Source organism: Schistocerca cancellata, chromosome 4, assembly GCF_023864275.1.
Source record: "Schistocerca cancellata isolate TAMUIC-IGC-003103 chromosome 4, iqSchCanc2.1, whole genome shotgun sequence".
Lineage (NCBI taxonomy): Eukaryota > Metazoa > Arthropoda > Insecta > Orthoptera > Acrididae > Schistocerca > Schistocerca cancellata.
Genome location: NC_064629.1, coordinates 746063772 through 746085479, shown reverse-complemented (window position 1 = coordinate 746085479; position 21708 = coordinate 746063772). Strand labels below are relative to the sequence as shown.

At 38.9% G+C, this 21708-nt stretch overlaps 1 protein-coding gene across 2 annotated transcripts in view; it reads left to right on the top strand.

Moving 5' to 3' along the window:
- The window catches only part of LOC126184025 (OTU domain-containing protein 5), a 106221-nt gene that overhangs the window by 57833 nt on the left and 26680 nt on the right, over positions 1-21708 (top strand). Inside the window, exons 2-4 of one of the 2 annotated variants that reach the window (XM_049926379.1) lie at positions 3083-3225; positions 6032-6221; positions 11577-11732. In XM_049926379.1, coding sequence (XP_049782336.1) covers positions 3083-3225; positions 6032-6221; positions 11577-11732 — 489 coding nt within the window. Of the gene's footprint in view, positions 1-3082; positions 3226-6028; positions 6222-11576; positions 11733-21708 lie in introns of both variants that reach the window. The other variant, XM_049926378.1, reaches the window with a different exon arrangement.

Here is a 21708-nt window from a genome sequence, read left to right as displayed (position 1 = left end):
AAGGTGCCGAGGAAGGCAGAATGAGGCAAATGATACTCCGCTTTTCAGACGATCTCTTAATAAATGGGAGCATATTTGCCATTTTATTTTATTTATTTATTTATTTATTTATTTATTTATTTTTTTGGCTCCGATAGAAATATTTTCCACTGGTATGTAATTGCGTGAACTGAAATGGAGAAATGAAGTATGAAAAGAAGTGTTGGCTATGATACATATATAAGGGAAAGTGAAGTGAAGGGAATAACTGAATTGCTCATTCACTTGCTCACTCTATTGAGAAAACAATAAGTGAAAAGTTATCAAACAATTTTCTGTGTGAAATGAAAATGTTGACTTTATAATGTTTCTAAACATATCTTTTCAAAGTACCCAGGAAGTTATTTCATAAGAAGTAATTAACTTGATATGAAATGAAGCTTTCGGTGTGTTCTGTTTGGAAAGATTTTCTGTAGCAGTATAAAATTGTAACAGCAGCAATAAGGGTCTGTACATCAATTATGGATGCCTGTCTCTAGAAAGCATTGGCATTATCAAAAATAATGTAGATAGTCCTACGATCTGTCAGTTCTAAGCTTCTGTTAATTATCATGTGTTACAACAGTTAATAATGCCAATTCACACATGGAGAATTTTTTAAAATTACAGTTCACGAAAAATGAAGAATCAAGATACATATGATGATTTTTGTGTGGTTCAGTGGCCCGGTGCAAATATTTCAATCAAATGCCACTTCGGCGATGTTTCTCTCTGACCTATCCCAGTTATCTGAGCAGGAAATCAGAATCTTGATTTGTTTCTGAGAGATGTCCGCACTGTTGAGAGGTGAATGCTAGATTAGACAGACTGAAAAATCAGTGATACAACCGGGATTCGATCCCACGACCTTTCGGTTTCTGGCAATGCACTTCACTGTTAAACTGCCGGACTTGACAGAGTTGAGATAAACAGAGATCTCCTATTATAATATGAATAAAATGTTTGAACACTTAGAACCTACTTAAAGCACAAGCAGCCATAATGAATAAATTCTGATACTATTTGAGCATTTGACTTACTCATACAAAGGGAACAGAGGATGACTCGGTAGTCTGTTCCTAACAAAAGGTTATATTTTGAATTAATGTAATTATGCTAGAGATTAAGTTGAATTTGTAAAATAATCATTGCACAAGCAACCAATAGGGAAAAAAAATCAGAATGAAATTTCCACTCAGCAGTGAAGTGTGTGCTGCTATGAAATTCCCTGGCAGATTAAAACTGTTTGCTGGACCGAGACTCGAACACGTCACCTTTACCTTTTTGTGGTCAAGTGCTCTACCAACAGAGCTGCTTGAGCAGAAACCATGACCCATCCTCACCGCTTTCTCCCAGGAACGTTAGGTTTGCAGGACGACTTCTGTGAGGTTTGAAAGATAGGAGACAAGGTACTGGCAGGAGTAAAGCTGTGAGCACAGGTCATGAGTTGTGTTTGGGTAGCTCAAGTGGTAGAGTACATGTTTACGAAAGACAAAGGTCCCGAGCTCGAGTCTCGGTCTGGAACACAGTTTTAATCTGCTAGAAAGTTCCAGAAAAATTTCATCTTTGAAGTGTTGGTGGGATTGAATGGAAAAGATCATGGAGTTCCAACAGAAAGTGATGGCTCCATGCTATTTGTCATTAAGAATTGCAAGAAAGTGACATTGTGTAAAACACACTATATGATAAGTGCAATAATGACAACAGACATTCGCCATTGAAATATGTGAATCAAAGCTAACCAGTTAATTTTATGCTTGAGAACAGTATGCTACAAGATGTGATACTTTCATGCAAAGAAAGTGTAGCTTATTTTGAAATAACCTAAAAGTGAATATTGCCCCCCGACTGTGTTTATAATAATCATTGACCATTGAGTGAACAAAGTTCTACTGATTAAATAATGGTGTCTACATCAAAATGTGAGGCATATTACACCAAAGTTGGGAATACACTGCGAATAGTGGAGTCCACAATAAATACAATTTTGCCACTGTGAAACACAGACAAAATGATGAATTCCTCTTGTCCCTCATAAATATCTCCACATTACTTAGATGGATATGTGCCTTAAGATAAGGGTGTTTGTAAGCTGTAAATCAATGGAGTAGTTATTGCTAAGTGCCTATTGTTGCATTCTAAATAATGGCAGATTATTCTATGTTTTTGGCCTGCCACAAAATGATGCACTTTTTTGCAATAATTGTCTGTTGTGATGTTATATGTCTTCGTGCTAACTCAAAGTATTAAGCTTCCAAAGTTATACTGATAGTTTTTGTATTTTCATCTGTTCCTAAGTGACATTGTCTGTGGAACATTTGGGGATTACACAACTGGCTGTCAGTGTAAATACTAGCAGGTTCTCCTTCAGGCTTGTGCGTCCATACAAAATCCTAACCCCTCAGTGAATTTCACCTGTAGTCAGTCATAGCCAGCACCAGAGTCATGTTTGACCTTTCAAATTGTTTTTCATACCAAATGTGAATCACTAAATTAGTGTGGATTGTTAAAAATGATCTTCAGTAACGCCTCCTCAAACTGAAAAAAAAAAAAATTATTTACGTACACTGTCGTGCATGGCATATCATGGCATGACATGACATGAATTCATTGTTTGTTTTGATGTCATTATGAGACCAGTGATTTGACAATAAGTCTCAGAATTTGCTTTTAAACCTTGGTCTGTCAGAAGTTGAGAAGTTGAATAAACTGTTCAGAAGAATTGGACAGGAGGACAAGTTAAGTGGTTTCTGCCACCATTAACAATGCAAGATTAGTGCTCTTGTTTTAATACCCTTGAGCTTTATGACATTATAGGAATCATTCATATCAAGAATTATAAATAGAATTACATCACAGTACATTCAAATTGTTGGTAAGGACTTGTATCTCTCCTTTGTGCAAATTGTATTTGTATTTTTCATGATTCATTTGATGAGACTCTCAACTGATAGACTACCACTTTCTCTTAAGCTGTTCTGAAACTTCATTACAATGCTTCAGCACCATATTTATGTCATCTTATGGATCAATTTTTTTAACAACTCAAAATTTATTCCTGTAGGCCAGTGAGAGTCATGAAAGACTAAACTCACCATCGTGCTGGTCAAGGGAAGAGAAACGAAGTCCACATTATGATGACTATGAACATGATAGTGGCCCAAGCCATGGAGCAACAAAACGTCGACACCGTTCCAGTCCTCACAGGTACTGATATCAGAACCACAACTATATATACTAGCTTAGCGCCTACTGCTTCACTCGCATAGACTGTGTGGCCTCCATAGATTTTTTTTAAATCAAATTTTGTATGTTACACCCATTGCTCATCTGTTAATCTACACACAGTGCAAATAGTATATCTTGTCTATGCAACCTAAGCTTCAAATAGGCTATTAAAATTTAATAAAGCAATTCTTCCTACAAGATTTGGAATTTTTATAAAAATTTTAATTTAAACAGACATTGTACGTGTACAAATCAACAATCTAGAAACAGTGCACCTAGTCATCTCAAATGGATATTCCTGTATATGGAATTACATTCGAACATGGTATCTATTTTGTCATCAGTAATGATTAGTTTGTGGAGTAATTACAACAAAAATAATTTTATGACTATATATTAGGTTTATTGAAAATTTTATGTATTAATGAGCCATTTCTTTTTGTATGTGATTCTGACGGAACCAATTTGTCGTGGTGACTGTTAAATAGCTTTCTTTGATGTAGTTTGCAAATTGCAACACCTTCTAAACTTTTCACACTATGGCCATTGCAGCAATGGTCTTTTGCAAATGTGTGTGTGTGACCAAAAAGAGATGCTGGTAACTAGTCAGTGGTGTTTGTTAATCTTGCCTTTTGATTTCTTGTGGTGACATTTTGATAGAAACTTTCGTCCTCTGACACATATGTCTGTATTTTTAACTTGGAAGTCAAATAAAAATTTTCATTGATTTAGCTTTAAAAATGCTTTCATAGTGAAATATTTCCTTAAAATATCTTCCACTCCATTAGGTTGTCTGGTACAGCAACAATATGTAGGATATTTGAAGTAAAAATGGTCTTGGTTGCAATTTATTATTTCATTGACAACACATTTTGGCTTCATAGGGCATCTTCAGATTATCTTAAAATTTTCCATTTCAACATTGTAAAAACCGTAAAATGGCCCAATGCTAGATTGAAAAATGCATCAAATCACATGATTGTATTCAAACCTTATTCCACTGATTCCATTAAACACACACAAACTTGACCCCGTTTATAATGTTTATTTACTAGCAAGTAGAATGACTTTGTTAGATGAGGTTAGTGTCAGCATTCAGTAATAATCTTGGAACTCGTCAGATGTTTCAACAGCAAAGTGAACTTTGCATTTCTTTAATTTTTCACTATAGGCTTTAACGTCTCCTACCTTCCAAACTTTACAGAAGCTCTCCTGCGAACCATGCAGAACTAGCACTCTTGAAAGAAAGGAGTGCTTAGCCATGTCTCCGCAATATCCTTTCTTTCAGGGGCGCTAGTTCTGCATGGTTCGCAGGAGAGCTTCTGTAAAGTTTGGAAGGTAGGAGACGAGATACTGGCAGAAGTAAAGCTGTGAGTACCAGGCGTGAGTCGTGCTTCGGTAGCTCAGATGGTAGAGCACTTGCCCGCGAAAGGCAAAGGTCCCGAGTTCGAGTCTCGGTCGGGCACACAGTTTTAATCTGCCAGGAAGTTTCAAGAAGAAAATGTGTGTTCCTTTAAGACACTTACGAATAGTATACCAATGAAGAAATATATTGCCACATAGAAGAAGGTGGAATTAGATGATTGACGAACACTAACTTCACTTAACGAAGGTTTATTCAGCACTTGCACATAAAAGAGCAAGGAGCGAACTGCCTCTGGCCAGAACACATACAGTATATATACAGCTACAGAGCATTCCAGTACAATGATTCTTGGCACTTGTGGATACTTCGAGAATGTACTCGAACCAAATATAGAAATTAAAATTGTACAGTCTAGGTGAGTTTTGAACTCACAACCCTCCATGCAACAGTTTAGAATCAAACCACTACACCACAGTGCTATGGGTTTTGAAATTTTTTTATGTATAAGCTAGATAATTATGTGAAGAACACAACTAATTCCTTGTGATTTTGATGTCATTTAGTATCTTATAACAGAATGTGTGTGAAGTTATAATTAAGAACAAATAAAATGTGTTCTTTGGGAAGTTGTATTGCATACATCCATCTAGTTGTGTGTAGTGCATGAGATACTGAATGTGTTGCATCCCTATCCCTGACTGCTCAACTACTTCCCACAATTTGCTGAGCTGCACTCAAGGCACATAATCTCCCTATATTGCATCTAAAATATGCGCAGTAGCATTGGGGGGGGGGGGGGGCAGCTGTATATCGGCACTCTCATGTCTACAGTTCGTAAGCAGCAAGATGGTGCATTTTCTTGCTAAAGCAACAGATCATCTGCAGGTAGTTGTAAGTGAACACACAATGTTCATACAAAACATGACTGCGAATATTCTATTATAGGAATGATGAATCACCAACAAGTACAAAGACAGTAAATTCAACAATTTAATAAAATCTGGTCAGAATTTCAGGCGTTTTAGAATTTTCGGCTGGGGTCAGTGTTTTGCATTGTCAAGTGTAAACTTAATTGACAATAAGTAATGTTCAGCACAGCACCGTGCATTTTGTGTATGCATTTTCTGTGTTAATAGTGTTAGCACATCTTACAGTCATGTTTTGTATGAACATTGTGTGTTCACTTACAACTACCTGCAGATGATCTGTTGCTTTAGCAAGAAAATGCACCATCTTGCTGCTTACGAACTGTAGACATGAGTGACATCTACGCTGTAATATTAGTTTTTGCTTTGACGTACCTGGGTACATAACATTATCAAAATTTTTCATTTTCCATAGTGGAAATTTTCCTGTTCCGCAAACAAGTTTTGCTAAGTTTGGAAATATGAGATGTCCTCGGTTTGATATTTTCAGAAGCAGTCGAAGTAAGCTACGGGAAAGAAATGCAGCCTCCCCACCAAGTTTTGCTGGTTGTAGTGGAGTTGTTGTCACTTCACCAAAAGCAGGTCCATCTCAGTCTGCTGATGACCATGCTAATGGTTACAACAGCGGTGATGAGTATGGACCGTGTGATGACCAAGCCCTGAGTGAGACTGACTGGTTGGAGGTAAGACCTTGGGCATATACTGAGCTATAATATTCACTATCATGTATAAAGTTTTGTATGGCCTAATATTGGGGTTGCCAGTGAAATTTCTATTATGAAGACCCTAAGAATAACTCTCAGTAACTAGAAATAGCCACACTGATAAAGATTGTAAAAGTTATGTGGTTTTGATATCTCCAGAATTCCATAGTGGATGTAGTCAGAAGTATGTGGGCTCAGCCATTAGTATTATAAACACACTTTAGAATGTTAGCTATTTAAATTAATATTAGGCTAATTCCTTAACTCACCTGCATCAGCTCCAGGGTTACATTTCTCTCTGAATTATCAAAGCTTATCATGAGTGTAACTAAATTTGTCAACAGTTAAAATTGTGTTGGAGGCAGGACTTCAAACTTGGCTGCCTTTCTTCCACAGACAGTGAACTATCATTTGCAGTTTCTGAATGCATCATATAGTTTGTGAACTAATATAATTTGCCCCAAGCATATATTTAGTGATAGGAATTATGTTTATCTCGAAACATGCCAATGAAACCTTATTTCTGTCATTAAATCAGTGTGCTTGAGTCAAACTATCTTATTGTATGTATTGTCACAATCATAGCCTTACTTCCGTTTGAAATGGGTAAGTGTAAATAAGCCTTGTGGACACCCTCATTACTTGTCACTGTTTCTATGATATCAAAGTTGAAACTTTTTAGTCGTGACTCAGATAGCATAATTGGTAATATTGTGTTTTGTGAAAGTACAGGGTCCAAGCTTCTCGTGATCCAACACACAGCTTTAATCAATTCTCTTTCTTCTTTTTACACAGAAATAGGGATTTCACTTTTACCAATTGCATGTACATTACCCGTCTTCGGGAACTAAAACAACACTGACACTAAAATCATTAAATGTAAAAAATTTATAGTGTCTATGATGTAAACACTTCAAAATTTGAGTATAGGTTCAGCAGTTGTTGGCAATATATACCAATTAACTTGATATTTCCTTCTTTCTTATTATTGTATACAAAGCCCTTGCACTGTTTTAGGTATATTTTTATTACTTTGATGGTACACACACTATCTGAATATGGAATAGATAACAAGTTGTTAGCACTTATTAATTGCTGTGAGGAATATTATAAATTATTTGATGATTTAAAAAAACAAAAGGTTGTGTATAAATGAAAGAACAGTAGAATAGAAAATGAAGAAAGTTTGAAAGACTATTTGATGCTGTTATCCTGAAGATTTGCTAGGTTCTACAGCGATGTAATGAACTATACCATTTTTTAATTTTACTTTACAAAACTTTGGAGTAGAACTGGCAAAAGTTTAAAGATTTTTAATGTATAAAATCATCTTCTGTAATTTTCAGAAAGAAATAAAAATAATTGTATAAGGCATGTCGGTTACTTATATACATAGAAGGAATGTAGCTTTTTTCCAATCACTATTTTAACCTGGCACAAATGATCGTTTGCACATTGCTGTTCTGGTTGCTCTGGGTTTATTTATCAATTGCCATTTTTTATTTGTAGTTCACTGCCACAATTTGAGGGTACGTATTATCATTTTATCATGTGGGGATCGTGAGAGGAGCTGTGGACACTAGAGAATTCTGTGCTAAGTGGAGAAAGCGGGACATTTCTGACGTATTTCTCTGTTTGAATTCCATTGAGGGGTGATAGCAGTGCAGGCAGCCAGAAACATTTCCACCGTGTGTACAGATAATGCCATTGGATGGAGCATGGCAAGAAAAATAGTTTCCTTGTTTTGAGAAGATTCTTTTTGGCATAGTGACTCTTGTGTTCAGGAAGTCCTTCAGGGTTCGAAGAAGATTTTTTAAGTGCATTAATCCACAATGATCTATATCAGTGTACTGGAGAACTCGCAAATGTGATGAACTGTGATCATTCCACTATTATGCGATGTTTGCTTGCAATGGAGAAGATTCAAAGATTGGGTGTATGGGTACCACAGCCTCTAAGCCAAAATCACAGAAATCAGTGGGCAGCCATATGCGCATCTCTGCTTGCTAGTCATCAATTGGCTCGTGAACAACACTGATCATTCCTACCCTGTATCATATCTTTATGGTAACATAAGTAAAATGAAAGTATGGTTGAGCCCAAACAAAGGAGCAACTCCCTGTACAGGGACTTCACACATCCGCAAAAGATAATGTTACACATCTGGTGGAACAGCGACAGGGTGGTGTACTACAAATTGCTTCCCTGAGGTGTAATCATCACTGCTGACATTCATTGTCAACAATTGAAACATCTTTCAGATACAATTCAAGAACAATGAACAAGAAAACTGCGTGAAATGATGCTGTTCCACAATAAGGCCTGCCCGCATTCTGCTAGACCGACTAAAAATGCTATACAGGCGTTGGGTTGGGAAGTCACTCCGTAACCACCTTATTCAACTGAACTTGTGCCCTCAGAGTTTCACCTTTTCCACACTATTGAACAACCATCAAAGAAACTTCCTGGGAGATTAAAAGTGTGTGCTGGACTGAGACTCGAACTCTGGACGTTTGCCTTTCGTTGGCAGGTGCTTTACAGATAGAGGTACTGGTGGAAGTAAACCTGTGAAGATGGGTCACGAGCCCTGCTTCAGATGCTTAGTCGGTAGACCACTTGCCCGCGATAGGCAAAGTCCCGAGTCTGAGTCTCCATCTGGCACGCAGTTATAATGTGCCAGGAAGTTTCCTATCAGTGTACACTCCACTACAGAGAGAAAATTTCATTCTGAAACCTTCAAGGGACTCACATTCCAGATGAAAATGGGTTTTGAATATGGCTCAAAGAGTTCACCACCTCAAAACCATGCAGTTTCTACAGTCGTAGTATCGAAAAGTTACACCAGCATTGGGAGACTGTTGTAAATAGTGAAAGAGAGTATGTTATTGATGACTGAAGTGTGTGTTACTTGTATCTGTGGTATTTACTAAACTAATGGAAAAACACTGTGAACTTACGGGTCAACCAAATATATAATATATGTAATACACAGGGTGTTCCATACCTCAGGGGCAAAATGAAACCTGTATCAGAAGTGTGTTCAGGTCATGAGCACGTGGACAGAAGTGAATATTTACATTTTTTTACGTAAGCAACTTACACCTCGTATAACTTAAGCTCATCAAGAGTGGTTACCATCAGTCTTAATGCATATATTATAACGCATGAATTGACAGAACTAAGCTCTACTGACTCCCAATGCTTGCACACATTGTTAGTGCTGAGTTTGTAATTACTGCTCCACACTATATTTTTTAATGTGGGTGTTTCAGGGGCAATTTGACATGTACTTATTGATCAGATGTCTCCCATGTGATCTCAAATTCTCCTGTGTGAAAAAACCTTAGCCAGATCTCTTTGGCTATAACATCCTAATTTTTTGCCCATTTCTGATCATGGTGATGAATTTCTTTCACTTAGTATCACGTCCATCACAAAACTTAAATCTGTACATTTGTTTGGCATTCTGAGTGCTACCACCTGCTGTACCATCTGTTAACCACATAGGCGAAGTTCCCCTAATGAGCAGTGCTCCTCTATGGACATACACTGATGGGGAAAAAAATTGCAACACCAAGGAGGAGTTGTGTGACAAACAAATGTTGTTACGCATGTTTCTACATGATGTCTGTTTAAATTTCACACCAGTCGTGTAAGAGTAGCCTTAGTACTGTCACTATAAGGATGCAACTCAAATTTGCTTTAAATATACACTGTAATAGTTGTGAGCATCAGTTACCTTTGAAATCAGATGTGGTGAGCTGATGTTAATCAAGAATATCTTTAACGGACAAAGACGTCATTATCACCACCTCGCCGAGTTTGAACAAGGTCAAGTAATAGGGCTACAAGAAGCTATATGTTCCTTCTGTGATATTGCAGAATAATTTGGCAGGATTGTAGCAACTGTACACGATTGCTGGCAGCAGTGGGTATGAGACCATACAGTCGTAGAAAGAGCAGACTTCAAATGGCCACATGGGACTACCAAGAGGTAACACCATCGTGTTCAGAGTATGGCTCTGGTGCATCCTGTTGCATCTGCAAAAGCAATTTCAGCAGCAGTTGGCACCACAGTGATACAACAAACTGTTAAAAATCAGTTACTTCAAGGACAGCTCCCAGCCAGATGCCGTGCAGCATGCATTCCACTGACCCCAAACCACAGCCATTTGTGACTTCAGTGGTGTCAAGCGAGAGTTCATTGGAGGGCAGAATGAATGTCTTTTGCATTTTATGATGAAAGGTGATTCTGCTCTGTGCCAGTAATGGCCTTGCATTGGTTAGGAGGCGGCCAGTTGAGGGTGTGTAAACAACCTGTCTGCTTGCTAGACACACTTTACCTACACCTACACCTACACCTACACCTCCAGCTTTGATTTGGAGTGGGATCTCCTATGACAGCAGGAGCACTCCTGTAGTTATCCCATGCACTTTGACTGCAAGTGTGTGCATCAGTCTGGTGATTTGACCTCTTGTCGCCATTCATCAAGGGCATTCCAAAGGTTGTTTTCCAACAGGATAATGGTCACCACATACCACTGATGTAACCCAACATGCTCTACAGTGTGATGACATGTTCCCTTGGCCTACTTGATCACAAGATCTGTCTCCAGTTTAGCACATGTGGGACACATTGGACAACAACTCCAGCATCACCCACAACCAGCAATAACGGTGCCTGTATTGACTGACCAAGTGCAGTAGACGTGGAATTCAATCCCACAGACTGACATCTGACTCCTGTACAACACAATGCATGCATGTTTGTATGCTGGCATTCAACATTTTAGCAGCTGCGCTGGTTATTGGTGTACCAGCATTTCACATTGTAATGGCTTATCTTGCACATAGATTAACGTGTGATCTTGCAGTGTTAATCACTTAAATATGTCACCTAGACAAATATATTCCTAAAATTTCATTACTGTGCATTAATTATTTTTTTTGTTACAATTTTTTCAGTCATTTCATTACAGAAAACTGTGTGTTGCTTTTCAAGGTTGTGCCACCAACGTCAGTGCATAAACCTAAGCTCTATACAAATGTGTAACCCCACATGCATAGCTCATTCAAGACATCACGTCATCTGAAATACTCATTTCCGACTATTGGTTCCTCATATCTCAATCAGTTTACAATGCTTTACTGTTGTATGATTTTTTACTCCAATGGCATGACACACCCTATATTTTCGTACGAAAATGCAATTGAAGTTCCTCTTGTCATTTCTACACACCTAAACAGTTAACTTGTTCACATATTTGTTATCTGTTTAAACTGCTCTGAGATAAATTAATAAATCATTTACTCAATGGTATAACATAATTACAGCGTGACCGTTGGTTTGAAAAAATTATCAAGAGGAAAGGCTTCATCATCAAGAAAATGGAAGAAGATGGGGCATGTTTGTTTCGTGCAGTAGCTGACCAAGTTTATGGTGACCAAGACATGCATGCAGTCGTGAGAAATCACTGTATGGATTACATTGTGAGTTGCTGATTCTTTGTTTTGTATCATACATCACTATGTTTTAGTTTTTGAGAATATCGTAAAGTCCATTTGTCACATGTGTAAGCCAGACCTTTACATCTGTTGACAACAGTTTTATGTCATCTTGCTGGGCTGGGAATGACTTTCAGCCTTCTATATCCATGTATGTGACTGCTGTAAATTTTCACTATTTCAGTCTAAACAGAGTACACAACTGTGCAGAGCACACACACAATTCAAATCTTGGAATGTGAGTGTAACTGTTAAGTTTCCAAGCGGTGACTACAGTTGTCGACAAAGGACCGTGATGGTGACAGTGCTATAATTGTCAGAACAGGACTGTGACAGCAGCAGAGTTATAAAGGCATATGAAGCTGGCTTCAGAGACGGCTTTGAGGAGTGCAAGCAACTGAAAGACTTGTACGACAAGGATAAGGATATGACATAAAAATAACCAATACATGTTTACTGTTGTACCTGACGAGAATGCAGTCGTCATTACAAAAGTAGGTTCGTTACTTGTTCCTAGAGGAGGAGTGGAAAGTAGATGATGTAAAATATTAGTTCACGTTATTCTAATTTAGGTATGAAGATGTACTTGTGTTCATATAATCCATTTTCACTGGAATGTTCTGAGTATTTGCAAAAAGTATTGTTTGATACACACATTTACAAGGCTCTTCATTTGTAGTACATAGACATAATGCTCACAATTTAAGTTTAAAATGAGACATAATATTCACTAGTGCCCTACATGATGATGCCATCATCTTAATTGTTGATCATGAACTGGGGGTATGTGTTGATCTGTTCAGCCGTATTTCAGTGTCTCTGTGCGGTGGCTCTGCGAAGTTGAGAAAGGGTGTGGCTTTGCCGATTTAGTTACAGCACTGTGTTCTTTGAACAATGCCACATTTATGGGTTTTTATTTTTTAATTAATAAAGTAAATGAATGATTGATGTGTAGCGTTATTAAAGGAGGTAACAGATCCAATGTGATTTGTAATAGAATAGGGGTCATGTGATGTTGAATGGCCTCCTTGTCAGACTGCAGTTATTTTCTAAGATCACATGTGCAAGCAGTGGCGAACATCCGGCAACATTTGGTTGCTAACCTGATAAGGAGGTTGAAACCACAGAACAGAGTTTTGAAACACAATTTTTTTTTTTTAACCGTAATCAGGAAGGATGGAAGCATTGTAATCTAGAATTTGTTTAGAGTTTAACATCACAAATTATATCCTATAAGTAATATTGTAACTATTCAACTGACCAAAGAAAAGTTGCAACATTGAAAATATATTAGTGTGTGGAAGGTACGAAGTCAATTACAGATTGATTATAGCTGAGCATCAACAAGTATGAAATTAGATAGATACATCAAACGAAAGTTTAAATTGACAACTACAAAACATGAAGCTTCTCACTGCATTGAATCATTTACAACAGACACCTGAAGGGTGAATCCATTGACCAAAATTTACGTGATTGCACAAGCGAGTTAATTAAGTTCAGTTAACTGAATAGAAAGATTGTAAAAACAACCCATGACAACAAAATGATATCAAATGACCGAATAGACACAATAATAAAATAGTTTTGTTTGTAAGTCACAAAAATAAACAATTCATAAGACAATTACAAAGTAATCCTTTTAATTAAAATAAAACAATCCCAAGTGAGATTAAAAAATTACAGTTCATCACAGTAGAAATATAAGTTGTCATTAATTTATGCACTGGAACATGGACAGGGCACATAGACAGCTGGGGTGGCTGTATGTCTTCTACTATATAAATTGCGTGTGAAACATCAGTATATAGTCACGCTCAGTATTGGAATAGCAAGCAGGGTGGGAGTCACTGCAGGAACAGTTATATTAAGGAGAATATGGTAGAATGCTGTAATATGGTGGCAGCTCAATACCATGAGTTAATATGGGTAGAGGTCATTGTTGACAACCAGAATACAATAATAATTGAATCCTTTTACTGACCTACCAACTCAGGTGATAAAATTGCTGAAAGATTCAAAGAAAACTTGAGTCTAATTTCAAACACATATATGACTTTAATTTTATAAGTTGTTGACAGCTTTAATTTTCCCACGATATGTTGGAGAAAATACATGTTAAAATCCAAAGGTATGCATAAAAAATCATCTGAAATTATGCCAAACGCTTTCTCTGAACACTATTTTGAGCAATTATTTCATGAGTCCACTCGAATGGTAAACAGTTGTGAAATCACACTTTCCTGAGCTAATAATGCACATCAAACTGGATACAGTGATTAATTAATACAGGGTTGTTATAGTGAGACTCAATACCACAACTACCAAATCCACCAAAAATGAATGAAAAAGATATCTATTCAAAACAGTGGATAAAAATTCGGTTGATGCCTTACTGATAGACAATCTTGACTCCTTCCTAATTAACAATGTAAGTGTAGGCCAGATGTGACTTGAATTCGAAGAAATAGTATCAGCAACTATTGAGAGATTTATAACAAATAAATTAACAAAGGACACAGAGATGATTTCCCATGACATACAACACAGGTCAGAACACTGGTGCAGAAACAACAGAAAAAAGCATGCCAAATTTAAATGAATGCAAAAACCTCAAGATTGGCGATCTTTTACAGAAGCTTGAAATTTAGCATAGACATAAATATGAAATGCTTAAGATAGTTTCCACAATGAAACTTTTGTCTCAAAATCTGGGAGAGGAAACTCAAAGAGATACTGGTTGTATGTATAGTATGCTAGCCACAAGACACAATCAATGCCTTCTGTGTCCGATAGCAGTGGAAATACTATTAATGACAGTACTGCTAAAGCAGAATTACTAAACACAGCTTTCCAAAATTCCCTCACCAAAGACACAGTTGTAAATATTCCAGAACTCGAATCAAGAGCAGCTGCCAAGTTATCCTCGGAGTAGTGAAGAAGTTTAAATCACTTAATAAAAGCAAGTATTCTGGCCCAGATTGTATACCAGTTAGGTTACTTTGAGAGTATGCTGATGCAATAGCCCCGTACTTAACAACCATATACAACCACTGTTCAAGAAAGGCAATAGGAGTAATCCACTAAATTAAAAGTTCATATCATTAACGTAGATACAAAGAGGATATTGGAACACAAATTGTATTCAAACATAATGAATTACATCAGAGAGAACGGTCTTTTGACGCAGTAAACACGGATTTAGAAAACATAATTCTTGTGGAACACAACTAGCTCTATACTCAGACAAAGCGTTGAGTGCTATCGACAAAGGATTTGAAAATGATTCCATATTTCTAGACTTATGGAAGGCTTTTGACACCGCAGCAGCTTGCAATCAAGTTGCATGCTTGTGGAATATTGTCTCAGATATCCGACTGATTTGTGATTTCGTTCAGAGAGGTCACAGTTCTTAGTAATTGATGGGAAGTGATGGAGTAAAACAGAAGTTATTTCTGGCATTCCCCTCTGTTGTTCATTATCTCTAAAAATGATTTGAGACACAATCTGAGCAGCTGTCTTCATTTGCAGGTGATGCTATCGTTTATCATCTAGTCAAGTAATCATGCGATCAAAACTAATTGCAAACCAATTTAGATAGCTATCTGTATGGTATGACAATTGACAGTTGACCCTAAATAATGAAAACTGTGAGGTCAACCACTTGAGTGCAAAAAGGAATCCACTAAACTTTGGTTACACGATAAATAAGTTGAATCTAAAGTCTGTTAATTCTACTAAATATCTAGGAATTACAACTACAGTCAACTTAATTTGGAAAGAACACACACAAAGTGTGTTAGGAGGCAAACCAAAGACTGCAATTTATTGGCAGAACATTTAGAAGATTCAGCATATCTACAAAAGGTACTGCCTACACTACACTTGTCCATTCTCTTTTGGAGTACTGCTCCACTGTGTGGGATCCTTATCAGATAGGATTAACAGAGTACATAGAGAAAGTTCAGAAAAGGGCAGCACATTTTGTATTATTAGAAAATAGGGGAGAGTGTCATGGAAATGAAACAGAATGTAGGGTGGACATAATTAAAACAGACATTTTCATCGTGCTAGGAGCTTATAACAAAGTTTGTCACCGACTTCATCTTCTGAATGTGAAAATATTTTGTTGACACCAACCGACATAGGGAGAAATGAGAATCATAAGCAAACAAGGAAAATAAGAGCTCGCACAGAAAGATTTTGTTTTTTCTGCATCCTGTTCAAGAGTGGAAAAACTGAGAATTATTGTTAAGGTGATTCGATGAACCCTCTGCCAGGCACTTGAGTGTGATTTTCAGAGTAGCGATGTAGATGTAGTGCAATTTGTTCATGCTCCTGTGCCATCAACTTCTCCAAGGACTTGAACAATTCATCTTGTTAGTCTCTGGAAGAGATTAGAAGGCAGCATGAGTACTGAGAGAGAAGTTAAATTCCCGAATGAATTGTGTGTACATGAGCAAAGCCAGAGGTAAAAAAAAATCCCAACTTGGTACACATACTACTTACTGTGTGGAAAGAAATACTGTGAAGGAAAGAACCAACAACCTCCTGTTGTGCTAGGTATGATGACCTGGAAAGAGAAAAGGAGGGGAGGGGGAGGAGGAGGGTAGAGAGAGGGGAGAGGAGTAGGCAGACAGATGGGAGTTGAGAGGAGGTTGGGGAGGCAGGATTGGGTGGCAGATGTGTAAAGGGGGAGGGGGCTGAAGAGTAGTAGAGTAGTCAGCATGAAAATTTCATCTTCAACACTGACAGTGTTGAGTATCAGTGGACAAAGGTCAACAGTATTGCATAACAGGTCTCAAAGAGGTATGTGCCGAGCAAACTTGATGGATGGAAATGACCCACTATGGTTTGACAGCCATGTTAGAAAGCTGCTACGAAAGTAGAGAGAGCTTCACTGTGAATTTAAATGTAGCCAAATCCACACAGATAAACAAAAATTGAACAAAACCAAAATTAGCATCAGGGCAGGTCTTGTGTGCTGTGTTCGGCATATTCAAAAGGAATATTATCCACTGACTTGACAGGAAAGCTTAAGAAGTCTTGGTCTTATGTTCCAGTAAACACATAGAAGCCATCTGTCCAGACACGCTGTGACTGTAATGGCATCGAAAAGTAAGGATGATACAGAGAGGGCCACAATACTAAACATCTTTTTCCAAAACTGCTTCACAGAGGAATATTGTATTGTAGTTCCTCCTGTAAATCTTTGCACAAATGTCAAAATGACATATATCAAAATTGTAACCTTGTGATAGAAAAGCAACTGAAACCACTCAGTTGAAGAAAGGCCACTGGACCTGCTGCGGTACCAGTTGCGATTCTACGTAGAGTATGTGAAGAGCTAGATATCTTCTAACAGCCATGTACCATAGGTGGCTGGAGGAGTGGAGCATTTCTGGTGACTGGTAAACAGCCCAGGTCATTCCTGTTTTCCAGAAAGGTCATTGAACAGAAGCTCCAAACTATAAACGCATATATCTGTGGTATCAGTCTGCTGTAGTATTTTGGAACATGTTGTATAAACATATTATGACATTTATAGAGAAAAATCTCCTCTGTAGAAATTAACAACAGTTTGAAAAACAACAGGTGTTTGAAATCTAGTTCATCGTGTATGTCCACTTGACCCACAAAGTAGTAGATGCCAGCACCCAGGTTGATGCTCTGTTCCTTGACTTCTGGAAAGTATTCGATGCAGCTCCAGAATGCCACCTAATGAACAAAAGTAAGAGATTATGAAACATCAGACCAGCTGAGAGACTGAATTGAAGAGTTTGAAGCAAACAGAACTTTTTTAGTGCACGACTCACTACACGCTATTAGATGCCAAATGGCAACTTCTGTGAACAGTTGGAAAGTATTGCTGTGGGTAGTCCACTTAGTCCGGTAGTGGCCAACATATTGAAACACATGCTGGACTTGGCACCTTATAAACCTAAGGTGTAGCACAGATGTCATGAGACCTATGTGGAGCCATGATGGGGAACAGCTCAGTGACTTCCTAAGACACCTAGCCGGCTACATGCCAACACAAAATTGACTGTGGAGGTAGAAAAGGATGAACAGACACACTTTCTTGATGTTCTGGCTACAAGGAATGGTGAAAACCTGAGGCACATCGTGTATCAAAAATTGACACACAAGGACCAATACTTGCACAAACAGTCAAATTACCATGTGAAGCAGAAAAAAGGGATGATTAATATACTCGTAACGCACCAAAGGTGATTATATGAGCCGCAGCACCTTAGACGCGAGATGCAGCATTTGGAAAGTGTTCTAAGGAGCAGTGGGTACTTCATCAGCTACATAAGAAGTATCACAGATTCAAACTCTTGGCAAGGAGACACATTTGAAGAAGAAATGTTGGGTATGGCCTTTCTGCCATACATTCCCAGAGTGATGGACAGAATTACCCATGTCTTGTGCAAACATGGCATAAAAACTATTTATAAACTGACAAAGGGACCTACTTGCAATGTCGGGAATGTATCACATACCATGTACATGTGAAAAAGTCTATGTTGGAATGACTGGACAATCAGTCAACACTAGGATCACTGAACATCTGCTAGTTCCATGAAGCTATAGAAATCCATAAATGTGACAATAGTTTCAACAAGAAAGTGGAAAGCCTGAAGGTGAACGGATCCTGGATTCGTGTGCTTCAGCAAATGGCCATTGTAGGTATCAAGGAGAGAATCACATCAGTAATTACCACAAAAAATCCCTAGGGCTTTGGTGTAACAGGTACATACAACCTACGGCCACGAGCTTGACTCCAGTGTGTCACCAGCAATGAAGGTTGAAGCTTTGACAAAGTCAGCCACTTGTGCTGGCAAAATATCAAAAATCGTCAAATGAGCATTGGCCAAGGAACCTGAGACAGAAGCCAACAGGCAATTTTTCGACAAGTGACTACGAAAGCCTTAACAGTTTTGTAAAAAAACAGAGCCTATCATTCTCAACTGAGAAAAATCATAAGGCATAAAAATAACTTCAATTGTACCCCATAGTGGTGTTATAGGACCATTATTTTCCAAAATATACGCTGTCCAGTCTCATTATTGTGCCCACTTCTCAAAAGCCTGAATAACTACCTTTTGCAGCACAGACCGCTGCGAGACATGCAGGAAGTGTGTTAGTGAGGTTCTGGAAGGTACCAACAAGGATACAGACTCCATTGCCATGGCCAGTTGTGCCAGGTTTTCCTGTTGAAGAGCTGTGGTGTGAACAGCCTGATCGAGGTGGTCCCACAGATTTTCCACTGGCTTTAAATTCAGGAAGTTTAGTGGGCAAGGGAGTACAGTAAACTCCCCCTGATGCTCTATGAACCACGCATGTACACTGCGAGCTGTGTGACACATTGAATTGCCCTGCTGGTAGACACCAGTGTGCTGAGGAAAAGCAAAATGCATGTGGGAATGGACATGGTCCCCAAGGATAGGTGCATACTTCGGTTGATCCACTGTGCCTTCCAAAATGAGAAGATTGCCAGGGGAATGATACAAAAACATTCCAAAGATCATTATGCTTCCTCATCTGGCCTGGACCCTTTCGACAATTTTTGCAGAGTGTTTGCTTTCAAGATGCTGATGGAGCATGAAACGTGATTCATCTCAAAAGATCCTTCTGTTGCCATTTGGTGGACATCCAGTAGCAGTATTGGTGAGCAAATTCCACCCTTCATCATTGATGAATATCTGTAAGCACGGATGCGTGAACCGTGCGCCTACTGCAAGGGCCCACACACACTGAATGAATGGTCATTGAGGAGACACTGTGGGTAACCCCTCAGTTCATCTGAGCAGTCAGTTGCTCTCCAGTTGCACGTCTCTTTGCCCCTGCGAATCTCTAAGCCGTTGTTCATCCCTGTCACGTATGGCCCACGGTGCATCGTAGTTGCGGCAGTGCCAGTTTAGGATAGCAGCATTTCACTGTGTACAGAATACTTTAATTATGGCAGCTCACGAACAGTTTACAAACTACTTCATGCTTCTGACAAAATTAGCTGCAAATTATTTATTTCTTGTTGATTACATAGGTTCATAACAAGCTTCTTTTGGCATATGTGCCATTTTCAAATATACCTGTTGACATTACATTTATATATTGTTTTATTCTATGTCTATGTATAGTACTATTAGATTTTTTTAATATAACACTAGTATCAAGGAGGAGTGATGCACATAAATCATCTTCCCGCCAGTGGGCTCACCTCTTCGTGGTAAGTTCTTGCTTGGTACCATGGAGACCCAGCCTTTGCAGCACTTTTCCCTTCCATGCTGCATGTCTGTCATCCTGCTATTCTTTTTTCCCTCCCTCGGGGAACATGGCTGGGATATTTTTGGGGAATATTCCTGTATTTTCAGTAGCCTGACATCTGAACGGCCTCTCCATTGTTTTTTGTTTGTTTTTTTTTCTTTCTTCGTTCTACTTGTCCTATCCTTACTGCACTTCGGTATTTGAGAGTACTCTTTTTTTTTTTTTCTTCTTCCTCCTATGCACTCCTGAAGGCCAGCCCATACATCTGACATGTAACAGATGACTAGGTACTGCGTTATTCCTAGCCCCCATCTGGGGGGGGGGGGGGGCGGAGGCATTGGAAGGAGCATGCCATCGCAGACACTGACAATCGTGGGGGATTTTCTGGGAATGAGCCAATCATCATCATCATCATCATCATCATCATCATCATCTCCTCAGTATATGTCTATTTAACGTGAACAGGCTGAGGCTAATGATTCAAAGACCCTGCCAGCTGCATGTTGGTTCCACATGGTTTCACGTACGAAGGCGGTCAGACCTTTGCTACAGTAAATTCATTTATTATTCAGAAAGTTGTTGATGCAATTGCTGGTCCTGTGGAATCTTGCTCTTTTACCCAATGACACTTTGCCTTTGGAGACAACTTGTCTCAAGCCCAACGACTACTTGCAGCTTTGCTCCTCCACGGCTATCCTGTTTGTCGAGGCCCATCGAATGTGGAATTCTTCGGGTGGTGTTATTTACACTAGGCTGCTTGATGGTCTGACTGAGGCAGAAATCCTAACTTACCCCTCCGATCAGTGTCTCACTGCAGTCCATTGGCTGATGAAAAAGGTAGATGCATCCTTAGTGCCCACATGCACTCTTTTTCTCATGTGTGATAGAGTAGTGCTACCGTGAAAAGGTAAAAGCAGGTTTTGAAGTCATCAAAGTCTGACTGTACATTCCAAACCCGATGTGCTGCTACCAGTGTCATTGTTACAACCACATTCAAATGTCCTGTTGACACCTGACGAAATGTGTAACCTGAATGTCCTGTGTATCTTGATGAGTGGGCTGTCCAGGAGATCTGGGTGAAGGAAAAAGTGATTTACCCTGTTGCTCGCAAGTTGTTGGCTAGTTGGAAACCCTGCGTTTTGCCATCTGGCACTTACAGTACTGTTCTTGCTACATCTCCATCCACATAGGACATGGCCACACAGACTTTCATCCTCATGTTCAGCACCGCAGTTGTAAAATTGCCCAGTGTTACATTAGCATCCCTGTCTCCTTCTCCTCTAGCTGTGCAAGAAGCCACCAAATCTTTGCCTTGTGCAGCAAAATCACCTGCTAACCAACCAGCAGCTTGGTCAGGATGGAAAGAAGACTCCCACAAAGACTTTTTACATCCCCCCAGCCAACAAACATCTGAATCTTCATGTGCCAGCTGTAAAGGCTCCAGAAATTCAAACAAAGGCAAACTGTATTCTTTTTTGCCAACTCAGAGGTCCTCTTCAGTGGTGTCACCGTGTAATGACGTCTCCTGGCCCTCTTCAGTATCGCCAATGCGCACTGCCAACAGTTTTTCTGCCCAGGACAACACAGACTGACCAGGTGCGAATGCCAATACCTCTATAGATTTCATGAACCCAGACCCTCCAACCTCTGTGCCCTGCAGCAGTGTGTCTTTGAAGGCTGGCACTGTGCA